This window comes from Xenopus laevis, chromosome 3L (assembly GCF_017654675.1).
Source record: "Xenopus laevis strain J_2021 chromosome 3L, Xenopus_laevis_v10.1, whole genome shotgun sequence".
In the NCBI taxonomy this organism is placed as follows: domain Eukaryota; kingdom Metazoa; phylum Chordata; class Amphibia; order Anura; family Pipidae; genus Xenopus; species Xenopus laevis.
This window is the reverse complement of record NC_054375.1, coordinates 78,212,644-78,225,699: the sequence shown is the minus strand read 5'-3', so window position 1 is coordinate 78,225,699 and position 13,056 is coordinate 78,212,644. Positions and strand designations below refer to the sequence as shown.

Here is a 13,056-nt window from a genome sequence, read left to right as displayed (position 1 = left end):
CTATGTTAATAGATGAAAACTCATGCTTGATATTAAAATAGTACATGGACTAGATGAGATGAGTACAAATAAAATCAACAGTCAGGAAAATGTTAAAATGTTAAGAGATTGAACTGCTGATAATGCTTCTGGATTCCAATTTGTGGCTGTTTTTTCTAATATTGAAGTGTAAAGTCTAATTTTTCACCTTGTGTCTTTCTGAAGCAGCTCAGAGGTGGGGACTCACAGACTCTGTAAACTGTTCTAAATTGATATATTAGTTGATACATTTCTTATCTTTGACCCTGTTGTGCAAAATCCCTGAGTTTCATTAAAGGGGAACAAAATTTGATAGAGCCCCACATAACACAGAAATCCCTTATATATCCATCCCAGTTACCTGTTTCTTTAAAAAGTATGAATAAATGCCATTTTCTATTCTGAAATCCAGCTGTTTAACACTTCTCTTTCTGCATCATTTGAAATACTGACAGGGGAGGAGGGACTAAAACACAAAACGACTTCTCCATAGTTTACAGACAGCATAAAGGAACTACATAACCCACAATTTATTGTGCTGTGGTGTTCTGTTCCTTATTGAAATCATGTGTGCAGGGAATTGTGGGGTTTGGAGGATGCAGGCCAAGACAGCTGGCTGTTGATACAAAGTAACAGTAGTCAGCCAGCTCAGCAAAGTAGTCAGAAAAATGAGCAGGAGAGCAGGGGGCTCGGGTTAGGGAACTGTCAGAAACCATTAAAATCATGAAAAGTGTGCGTATTTTTTAATTGATGTATGTTGCAAAGTTGCTTGAAATTATGTTTACTTTTCAAATAACTTAAGTTATGTTTTTGTGGAGTTCCCCTTTAAAGGTAGCTTTATAATTGATACAAAAGTTGCTAATATTCCACAGATGCTGCTGAGAAATGTAGCACATTGTAACAGTTAAGTGAATGTAAAGTTGACGATAGGGCGATTCTAAGCACTTTTGCAATTTACATTTTAAGTGATACATGGGGTGGCACATTTATCAAAGGTCAAATTTCAATTTCATGTGAGTATTTAAAAACTCCCATAAACTCGACCAATCGAAATTTACTTAAAAAAATAAAAAAATGTAAACTCGGATGTATGGAATCAACCAAAAAACTCGTATCAAATTCTATTCAAATGTTAAAAACTCGATTTAAAAAAAAACTTGAATGTCAGGAAGGCTGCAATCAAAATTGATCCCTGGACCTCTCTCACTGACTTAAACATCAGGAATTTGAGTATGAAAAATATCGACAATCGAATTCACATTTTTTTTAAAAACTCGAATCGAATTTGAATAACTCCCTAGTCAAATTTGACAGTTTTGACCATAAAAATTTTGGAAATTCTAATTTTCATTTTGACCCATTGATAAATCTGCCCCCTACTGTTAATATGATTGAATGTTGTTACGACAGCACCACCTCCTGGTCAGTTTCCTACCATAAAGTAGTCAAGAAAGTTGTTAGGAGAAAGAATGCTACCTGGCCTGAGGTTTCTAATGTTTTGCCTAACCAGAAGAACATCAGACCAGCCAACTTTTTTTTCTTCTGACAACTTCATGCTTGGCAACTGACCAGCTGATGGCGCTGTTACAGCATTTAATCATATTAATAGTATATGTATCCCTTAATACCTTTGAATTAAAAAATATTAATGAATGTAAATTGCAAAAGTGCTTAGAATCTCACTCTCAAAAATTTTACATTCACTTATTTTAAAAGTCTACTTATCCTTTAATCTTTGATAAACCAGCCCTAACGTCTAAGACTTTCAGTACTTTTTGCACTATATTATTTTAACAGGTATAAGATGCAGAAAACCTGCTCTTCAGAGAGCTCTGAGTTACGAGAAGGCCATTTCTCATAGAGTCCATTTTAATCAAATAGTTCTGTCTTTTAAAAATTATTTCCTATTTCTTTGTAGTTATAAAACAGTACTTGGTACTGGACCTTAACTAAACTGTGTGAATCCATATAGGTGGCAAAATAATCCTAATGGATCTTTTTAAAGTTTAAATGGAGATCCAAATTATGGAAAGAACCGTGAACCTCAAAACCCAAGGTCCCAAGCATAACAGATTCTATACCTGTATCTGTAATACGGCTTCTTTATGCATGATCCATATAATCTTTTATTTCAAACCATGAAATAATGCAAGCCTTCCATGCAGGGTGGATACAATCTCCGGTCATTAGCAGAATCCGTCTGCATGACTGTAAGAACATTACTTGGGGACCCTTTACCCAGACTGACTGGAGAAATGACACCATGCCACAGGTATAAAACCATCTGTAGATACACTAAGGATGCACATTAGCTTTTAATGTATGAAACTATTGAAAATCTCTGTGACAAACAAAGCAAGAAATTGTGGAAATCATGTATAGGTTCCTGTAAGGTCATAAAACTAATAGGACATTACTATATAGGCAAGTAATTTTACGTCTGTCGTATTTGTATAACATTTTTTTCACTGTGACTGGACTGACTTTTAAGTTTTCTTCTTTGTTGCAGTGCTTTGGAGTCCATACAAAATGTAAGAGCTGCACATACTCCATATTGGAAGTGTTTGTTATATAATGGTAATTTTTTTACCTTATTATGATATCTATATGAATAAAGGGTAACTTAATATAACTATAGTGAGAAACAAGATTCTATGTACAGAATTAACTATAACCATGTATTCATATATTTATATGAACATCACGTTTATGGGGCTGACAGTCAAGTACCTGAGTTCCAGTACTTAATAGTTTATTTCTGGCTTGCATGTTAACCTAGGTTAAATGATACGTAACGTGTTAATAAATTGTTTATTTCTTTCTGTTTATTTTCTTACAAAGTTCTGCCTTGGCTATACAGTACAAACATCAGATAAATACAGAATGTTGCAGACTTTTTTTTAGATCACTGCTCTCATACTAAAATGATGATAATATTGATTATTAAACTCCTCTTAAAGCTGGCCATAGACGTGCAGATATATGCTAATGTCTGACAAATGCTCATTCATTGCAATCTCCCGACCTAACACTGACCATTCAGATTAAATAAACTAGTAAAACGAACAATTCAGACAATGTTCTGGCCATTAATTCAAAGACTGCAATTGTCCAACAAATAGTAGTGACAGTCACCCATTGATATCGTCAAATATTGACTAAAAGACTGAACATATGGCCTGAAAATTGTATGAAACGAAGATTTGTATGACTTTATTTTTGCGTCTGTGGTCAGCTTTATGCCATCACTGATCAAATTGGCTACTGGGTACAACATATACTGTAGAAATGTTACTCCTGTTTTTAATTTTTTGGATGACTGATCTCTGACTAGAATGGGGGTCTGCTTCCTCATGGACACTGACCAAATTGGTCACTGGGTTAAACACTGTACTTTAAGAATCGTACTTCTGTTTTTAATACATGCTTGGCATGTCACTGACTGGTTAGGGGTTTGGGTTTTCTGATGGAAGAGATACCAAGAATGTGTATGATATATCTGCTTTAACTTACGGGGAATGCACATTTTTGGAATCATCAGTTCAGGGCAATGTAGATAAGTATGTAAACCTAAAAAATATATGGAAAGTTTTCCTCTGATGAAAATATATGCCTATTAAAGAAAAATAAGTTTCACTTGATAAAAATCATTGATAAAGGTTTTTTACCTAAATAAAATGCTTTTAAAAGTCAGCAATGCAGAGCTCTGTTCTCTTTAATGTTCAGTCTGAATTGAGCAAAGGGAGTGTTTTAGCATTTCTCCCAGAAAGCTGTCCTCATTTCTGAAGGAGGGAATGAACAGACACTGTGCCTGTCCAATTCCTCCCCACATATCTCTGCTTTATTCCTGCTATTCATTTAATAAGAATCCCAATAAAGTGTGCATAATTCAGTGTCCTGCATCTTTGTCTTAGAAAAAAAAATAGACACTTTGAATTCCAACTGTGACCCATGTCACGGAGAAGAGGAGGATGACATATACTCACACAAATACAAATGACTGATCGAGTCCTGTAGCAAGGGTAGATGATTTGCACTGCTTTGCATAGGCTCTGATGACAGGAGAGAATCTGCTGCTTTCTGTGGGTTATATTAACTTGCAAACTGTTATGGTCTAGGGAGCTGACCTGCACAAAGGAGCATCTGATAACATGTGCGTGTCTTTTTCCTGCATGTTAGAGGAATGGGGTAAATCTAGTTAACAGTGCAGTTTAGATCACCCCATCATGGCAAATAACAATTAGCAAGTTAAGCTGGTCATATACGTACGAAACGTCCAATTTGTGGACCGACAATTTTCGTATCATGGCGATCAGTCATTAAGTAGATCAGACAGGTTAAAAAATTTATTTCGGATAACGATAATATCTATGCATGTATTGCCAATTTGATGATATTTATGGATATGAAAGCCCCATATGAGACTCATTTTTACACTTTAAAGGAACAGTTCAGTGTGAAAATAAAAACTGTGTAAATAGATAGTCTGTGCAAAATAAAAAATATTTCTAATATAGTTAGTTAGCCAAAAATGTAATATATAAAGGCTGGAGTGAACAGATGTCTAATAAAACAACCAGAATCCAACTTCCTGCTTTTCAGCTCTATAACTCTGAGTTAGTCAGCGACTTGAAGGGGGGGCCACATGGTACATTTCTGTTCAGTGAGTTTGTAATTGATCCTCAGCATTCAGCTCAGATTCAAAAGCAACAGATATGACCCATGTGGCCCCCCCCCCCTCAAGTCTCTGGTTACTGCCTGGTAGCCAGGGTAACCAGTCAGTGTAAAGCAAGAGAGATGAAAAGCAAGAAGTAGTGTTCTGACTGACATGTTGTACATCAAATCACTCCAGCCTTTATACATTACATTTTTGGCTAACTAACTATATTAGAAACATGTTTTATTTTGCACAGCCTATCTATTTACCCAGTTTTTATTTTTACACTGAACAATTCCTTTAAAAGTCATTACTCCAACAAGAACCCTTTCTCTTCTTTTCCTGAGGTGCTATTGCCAATACTATTGCAAGTGCTAATCTGTATTTGGCATATATATATATATATATTTATTTTGCTATGATTTGGAGACAGTTTTATTAAGGTTTGAATGGTTGAATTAAAATTTTGGAGTTGGATTTTTGGTCAAAACTCACAGATTTGAGTGGGAAAATCCAAATTCGAGAGTTATCATACCTCGACCCTGGGAATTCGATTAGCCTTCCTGACATTCACGTTTTTTTCGGAGAAAAAACTCAAATCGAGTTCTGTTTGAATTTGATTCGAGTTCAGGGTTGGTAATATTTGTTCGAGATTTAGACGTCTGAGTTTTTTCTTAAATAAGATACCATTAGAAGTTCATTCAAGGTAAAAAAAACAAACTTATCACTTGACCTTTTATAAATATGTCCCTTATAGAATACATAAAACAGGCAGTTTTAACAATGTGTTTTTTTACAGAAATAAAATCAGCACATGACCCAAGTTCTGAAGGAGACTCTCAACACTCCAGTGACCAGCAACAAAACTTTGATACAGCAATGTTTGATATTTTTTTGGATTCCCATATGAAGAAAATTGAATTTGCTGTACCTCCTTTAAGAACATGTGCTGTGCTTCCTGAGGGCTGCTGTCTTGCTTTGCCTGATGGAGTGCTAGTGGAAGAGAAAACCGCTACTAGGGAACATATTATTGCTTGTAGCAGGTGAGTCAGAAATGTCATTGTCACAGCCTAATTAACATGTCATAATTTACTAGACTAAAAACTTATGCCAGTTTTTATTTTGTTTTTTTTCCCAACGTGTACACCAGCTCTTTGCCTAATGAACTATTGGAAAAAGAAACAATGTTAGCTACTTTGGGAAAGATGCTTGTTATTCTCAATAAACTTTTAGAGTATCAGGTAAGATAATTTATTTGTACTCATCGCTTAGTTACTAAACTTAAACACTGCCTTTACACAATTTACTAATTTTTTTTTTTAATAAATATGTACCTGTAGGCTTATACTCTGTTAGCTATTTGATCTTTTACATATAAAAAAAGTTGCATAACCATAATGAGTTTATTGACTAACTATAGAAATATAACAAAGCAAACTATTTGGACTCTGAGGTCCCTTCTCTAATAAAATTGTCCGCCTGAAGAAGGACCTCAGAGTCCAGAAAGCTTGCTTTGTTAGCCAGTATATAACAGAATTAAAATGTATGTTTTTGTACTTGGATAACAAACAAAAGAAGAATGGCATAGTTGTAACACCTGTAATAGCTAACTTTATAGAAGTATTACATAGCAAGTTTTATTTGGACTATGAGGTTGTTTTCTTAAATATTACAGCCCATAGATCTCAGAGTCCAGAAAGCTTGATTTAATCTTTCCTTCCACAAATACAAGTTTCCTCTGTTTCATTGCAAACAATCTTAATAAGATTCAGAAATAATCCTAATAATATAGAATGCTGCTTTCCATGAAAGAAATAATTAGAACACCACAACTACCAGTAAACAGTATTGTTATTGCAAGATGAAAAAAGATACAGTAAGGGGCGTATTTATCAAGGATCGAATTTCGAAGTTAAAAAACTTCGAAATTCAACCATCGAATTTGAGTACTTCAATAGTCAAAGTATTTTTTTCAACGAAAACGGCCGTTTTCTATCATAGTAAAATCGTTCGATCGAACGATTTAATTTTACAATTTTACAAAAAAAACCTTTTACTTCTCAATACTTGCCCAAAAGCCTCAGACAGATTCTAGAAGGTCCCCCATAGGCTAAACAGCAATTCGGCAAGTTTAAGGTGGCGAAGTGTCGGAGTCAAAGTTTTTTAAAGAGACAGTACTTAGATTTTCGAGTGGTAGAATTTTCGAAGTTTTTTCAATTTGAATCGAATTTTGGACTATTTGATAGTCGATGTACCCAAAAATTACTTTGAAATTTTTCACTTCGAAAATTCACCTCGACATTTGATAAATCTGCCCCTAAATATCAAGTGCAATGCATATCGCTTTTTGCAATATAACTCAACAATAAACATCATATAGGCAGATATAGAGCTTTTTATAATTTCATGACTGTTTTACTTTTAAGTACTATATTGCATTTTAATGTTCACTAACAAAATGCATCCTTTGTGGATTTTTTGTAGACAATGAATTCCATTGTATTATCACCTGATTCTTCTGTCTGTGCTACTTTTGCCATCAAGCATGTATTAGCTTCTCCAGTAAAAAGGTAAGTTTGAGTAGTAGAACTTTATGAAAGCATAGTTTTCAGATAATGAGTTTGTTGACACTTCAAGATGTGTGAGATATTCTTTTGAACTACTCTCTCTTTACAGACCCAGGGGATATTTTACACAATTATTGATCCAAAATTAATTACCAAAGCATATGCAAATATTTAATGTTATCTATTATAAAAAGAAAGAAATGCTCTGCTGATCATTTGATTAGCATGATTACTGAAGTGGATCTATAAGCTTTGGTGACAGGTACAATACATTGTTTTCTCAGCAGACCTTACTATGCCCTTGGAAATGTTATTAAAGTCCTATAAGCTAGTTACGTTATTATATAGTTTATGCACAAAGTCTCTGGCCTGAGAGTATTGTACAGCATGCTCACTAACCAGACCACTCCTTGCATGTACAGGTATAGTACCCATTATAAAATCAAAATCAAAAATCATTCCAACATTTAGGGGCAGATTTATCAAAGGTCAAGTTGTGTTTTCCTGAAAATTTGAGTTTTTTGAGGGTAGTTTTCAGGCAAATACTTGACTTATTGGGGGTTCGATTTTTTCGAGATTTATTATACCCCGAAGCTGGAAATCGCTCAAATCTGAAAATACTCAACTAAAACCTGTTGAGGTCATGTAGGAGTTAATGGCATAGATTTCTTGAACCATTTGAACATTTTAATAGCCTTTATGATGTTTGGGCTTTTTTCAGTGTGTCTCTCGAAAACTCGAATAATTAGAGCAATTCGAGTTTTATTCCCAAGGAAAATTCTATTAATTCGAGTTTTTAATCCTGAATTCACTGATTCAAGGTTTTTCCAATTTTCCATTCGAGTTAATTCGAGGTGTAAAAAAAAAACATCACAAACCTCTAAAACTCGACCTTTGATAAATAACATATATTAGTTAGGTTTAAGTACAAGGTACTATTTTATTATTCTAGATACAAAAGAAATCATTTTTAAAAATTTAAATTATTTGTTTAAAATGGAGTCAATGGGAGATGGCCCATACGTAATTCAGAGCTTTCTGGATAACAGGTTTTCAGATAAGTGATCCCATACTGGTACCAAGTTTTCTTTTTATGCAAAATGTGACAATAAATATTGTTAGTTGCTTTGGCTATCATAGAAGTTTAGGACTGGACCAATGACAATGATTATTTATAGTTACATATGTTCAAGGCAAAGGCATTTCTGGAGTACACATGGATTTAACTTACCCTTTCTTGATTAATTATACTTAGCTTAATTAAGTATCCATTCATGTATATTTCAGTAAGTTATTGAATGTCAAACCTCCTTATAAGTCATGCATAGGCAGTATAATGCTTGAATTTATAACCATTAATGCAAATGTAAAACCTTACAGAGGATAAATTGCAGAAGAAAGATCCTATTTACAAGTTATCCTGAATTGAGAAAATAAATTAATGGTAAATTATTTATTAGAACTGAGAAATGTTCTACTCTACCTATAGGAAAGCATAGGCAAGACATACATACGCATCCACTTCCTTCTTGTTTGAAAAAAACTATGTATCTAAAATATGTTGTCTGCTAAGATAAACAGAGATTCTACAGACAGCACATTCTACAAGTTTTTGGGGTTGGGGGAACTGATTAATTTCCTTTGAAGCCCATTTGTGCTTATACTACTGAGCCCATACTTGTGAAAAGAATACCTTGTTTTCTTATTCATTCCTGCAGGTTGCTTTGTATCAATATTGGAGATTTGGGAATTCTTCATGAATTTGATAATGATGGGTAAGTGCTTATCATGTTTTTTATTGCTTTATTTCCCCTGTCCCGTTGCCTATATATCATACCCCCAACTGTCCCTTTTTTCGCGGGACAGTCCCGCTTTTGTCCCGCTGTCCCTGAATGTGGCCCTTAATGTCCCGCTACTGGGCATGAGGCGTGCACTGTCTCCTTCCCCGGCTCTCAGCCCGTAAAGTCGCACCAGTAAGGCGTAGGGTGCCCAGGACATCGATCACAGTCTACCAGTAGATGGCGGTAATGTTCCAGGTAGACCGCGATCCGGGGCCCAGGTTCGGCAGTGAGCAAGGGAAGGTGGGCAAGTCTGCCTTGGCTTGGTTGAAGAGAAGGAGCTGCATGGAGAGGAGGGAGGAAGGGCGGGGATGCTACTCCCTCCCGCCTCCCTGCTTCTGGCTTACTGAAAATCTCAGCACTCGCTCCCTGACGCTCCCCGCCAGGCCACGCCAGTTACCATGGAAACGCATTGCAGCCGTGCTCGACGCGCTCTGTGCGTGCGAGTAACTGTGCAAATAAAAGTGTGTGGGGAATCATACGGCGGTCCTGTAGCACTGCCACTTCGTATTCCCTCTCATCACTGCAGCTGTATGAAGGGCGGACATGGCCTCAGATGCGGAATAGGTGCTGGACTGTATTAGTGCTGTCAGTAATGGAATCTTATTTCAGCGATTAGAGGAGTTAATAATTGAAGTTTATTAGAAATACTAACTACTGTAATGTTTTCAGTCCCAATACTTAAAAATTTTCTTGGTGTCTGTGCAGGTTTTACAGTAGATTAGTCAGATATGCTTTCAGACAATGCAAGAAGCTATTATGTTGTCTAACGCTAACTTTGCTCAAGCCATTTTCTCTTGGAAGGATTAGCAAATCCATTAACTTTCGTCCCTAGTTTCCTTTATTTTTTAATTTATTTTTTTTTGTAAGAGAGTCTGCCTGCTGCTAAATGCATAATTTAAAAAAGTTAAAAGAAATGTATGTACTATTCCCACACCACCACATGTTGCTATGGCACAGCAAATAGTACTGTTAATGATAATGGGTAGGGAATACAGTAACAGGGGGAAGGGAGTGTGTTCAAACTTTCATAACCTGCCAAATTTTGTAAAATTAACATGGTAATTAGGGGGTGTGGTCACAAAATGGGTGTGGCCAAACAATTTTGCCGCGCTGCGCGGCACAACTTTTTGTCCCTCTTTTGATTTCCAAAATGTTGGGAGGTAATATATCCCATTCCTTCAACAACTTTTTCCAAAGTGAAGTGATGATTTCTAGCACTCACTCTGTGTTCACAGTAATCTCAGTAATGTACACTGAAAAAATGAGGCATAGTATATATGCGGTGGGGGAATCTGTAACAGTGTCAAAATGCCCAAATCATTTTAAAGTATAAAAAAAGATTGCCAGAATGTCAATCATTCAGACTACAGCTTCCTTGGAAACAATGTTATAGGAAGTACATCTCAACAGCGATGGGTGCATCCATAGCTGTCTCCTCAGTTACAATGGTAATTTGTGTATAAACAAAAATAGATTCATATATTCATGATAATGAGCAGAATTCAGCAGAACTGTTTGGCAGGATATAAAAATTCTATTAGTTGTTTTGTACTGCTTTGTGTCTGAAAATGACTGCTCTTTCAGGGAATATGTTTGTCTGAATATCTGTGGAACTTACCCTACAGGCATGAGTAACAGACAAATCTATCTGAAGTGGACTGAAGTAAGTACATTTTAAAATATAGTCTATTAACAGAATTTACATAATTTATTGATTAGTTGGGACTCCAATCTCTTTTGCCTTCCTTTTTTTTCTAGTAAATTGGTTTGAGGCCCTCCCCTTCAGAATAGCCATGACACCTTGGATGTTCACAGTTATGGTTGTGCTAGTGGCTTACATACTAAACCCGTGCATGTTTCCATACCTGCACCAACTTCTATTAAGCACCCCTTTCCTGTGTCCTCAGCAAGACGTGTTTTATAGATTGGGGCACCATAAAGCCCCCCTTTAATGTATTTTTCATTCTGACAAGGTAGTGCTCAGGACTACGTTGTTTCCAAGGTACCTTCTTAATCAGATCGTTCTGCCATCACTCTGACCTAAACTGACCAACAGGAAACAAAAAAGTGTCTCCGCTTACTCTGCACTACGATAAGTGAGCAATGTATTCAGGACACTTTCATAGGTTATGAACAATGCAGCGGAGAAGCAGGGAGGTGACTATCTAGGGTAGTAGGTAGTGGCTTTTCGTATTGGGGAGGTTTAGTTCTCCTTTAAGAAGAAAAATCCTTCAGTACATTATCTCATCATTATGCTACTACTTTTCCCTTTCTAATGGCTTTGGGACTAATACTTCTGTACCCTGTGCTGCCTAGGGCTGTATTAAGAAAAGGAGATCTGTATATTACTCATCAATAAATCCTTTTTTTACTTTTTTAAAGCCCTGTATTGGCAGAACTGGGACTTCCCGCTTCATTTCTTTCCCCTTTCTGAAGCCTGCAATAGTTTGAACTGTTTGGGGAGGAGTTAATAAAAGGAAGAGGGTGACTTCTGGTGGAGAAACTTCAAAGCCTGCAGACTAAAAATACATATATCCTAAACAGAATTGTGTATTAAGACAATGAGAAAAAGATTTATTGGGGAGGAAAAAATAAATATCCAAATACACATATAGAAAAAAGCCTAGCAACTAAGGTTCTTTTTTTTGTATCATGTGTACAACCGTCAGATCGTTACCTGTTGGTGGGGATCGGAGGAGAGACCAAAATGTTTGCTGTACATACATGTTCAGATCATAAAAAATTTTTTTTTTTTGCTATCTCCATTGGTTGCTGGGATCTCTACATTTAGTTCTTTTACTGTGTACCAGAGCATTTCATATGTATATATTCATATGTATCAGAAATAAATGTTAATCGTTATCATCTTTATACCAATACAATTGTTTAGAATGTGAAAATAAAAAGTTTAATTTTTAAGTTCTAAAGCACTGTTAATTTGAACTGCTTGTGTATTGTCTCCAGTATAGAGGAGCCCACATATTTCAGTGCATATACCAAATAATCTGTATACCATGTATAACAACCCCCTATAGATATAACAAAATGTTTTGCGCTAAAGGGCACCTTTCTAAAAAAAAAAAAAAAAATGCTCAAAATCAGGATTAGTTGCAATTAATCATAACTGACAATTTTCAGATAGCATTTTGCAGATATTTATGAAACATCACAACTGGAAAGTTGAAGCAATCACTTGACATTTTACAGTGGATTAGATAGATATGACAACATTTAATGGCTATAGGATATCAACACCTCGTACTCTCTTTGCTTTACAGAGTCCTAATGAATACAGCAGCTTCTTCTATATTATATTCTGCTGTATACTTCCACTGGCCTACAACTACCAGCCTGACTTTATTATAATCACTACAGGAAGTAATAGAACTATTGGGGATAAGGACATTTCTCTTCTCATTAGTCTGTTGCAGGGCCTGGCTAATGGCAGAATTCTTACTATCATTCCGGTAAGAGATATCTCAGCCTTTTATTGTTTTCATACAATGTTCATGCAATGTTCGGGAAAGTGCACTGTGTGATACTGTACAACTGGCATGACTGAACTTAGTAGTTTGCAATATTTTTGTCAACCAGGGCTAACATTCTTACCATAATCGACTCCTAATATTTGTATATAAGATGAAGTGCATGAAATGGGCAAAGCTAGCAAATATATTTACAATTTACAGTTTAGTGGAAATCTATTGTTCTATCTGTTTTCTTGAGCAAAATGAGGGAATAAATAACTTTTACTACTGACAATTAGTACAGATACCATGCGCCATAATAGATTCTGCTGATCTGTGCTCTGGTAACCTAAGTATCTACCAACCAATTCTCAAAAGGTGGGGAAGCTTCAATTACCATTTGCTCTGTTTAGCTCAAGTAATGGCAAAAAAAAACATAAATTTTTCGTGATTAAAACATTATGAAAAAGTATGCACACGAGAATTTTCAGGCTAAAAAGTGCCAA

At 35.6% G+C, this 13,056-nt stretch overlaps 1 protein-coding gene across 13 annotated transcripts in view; it reads left to right on the top strand.

Annotated features, from left to right (window-relative positions):
• hdac10.L (histone deacetylase 10 L homeolog) overlaps positions 1-13,056 on the top strand; it is a 39,073-nt gene that overhangs the window by 19,339 nt on the left and 6,678 nt on the right. For all 13 annotated transcript variants that reach the window (XR_005966002.1, XM_041585243.1, XM_041585236.1 and 10 more), the window contains 8 exons: positions 2,184-2,290; positions 2,528-2,595; positions 5,475-5,718; positions 5,826-5,916; positions 7,160-7,245; positions 8,961-9,017; positions 10,668-10,746; positions 12,362-12,550. Coding sequence is in view for 12 of the 13 variants with exons in the window: in XM_041585243.1 (XP_041441177.1) it covers positions 2,184-2,290; positions 2,528-2,595; positions 5,475-5,718; positions 5,826-5,916; positions 7,160-7,245; positions 8,961-9,017; positions 10,668-10,746; positions 12,362-12,550 (921 nt within the window). In the remaining variant the exon portion in view is untranslated. The remainder of the gene's footprint in view (positions 1-2,183; positions 2,291-2,527; positions 2,596-5,474; positions 5,719-5,825; positions 5,917-7,159; positions 7,246-8,960; positions 9,018-10,667; positions 10,747-12,361; positions 12,551-13,056) is intronic.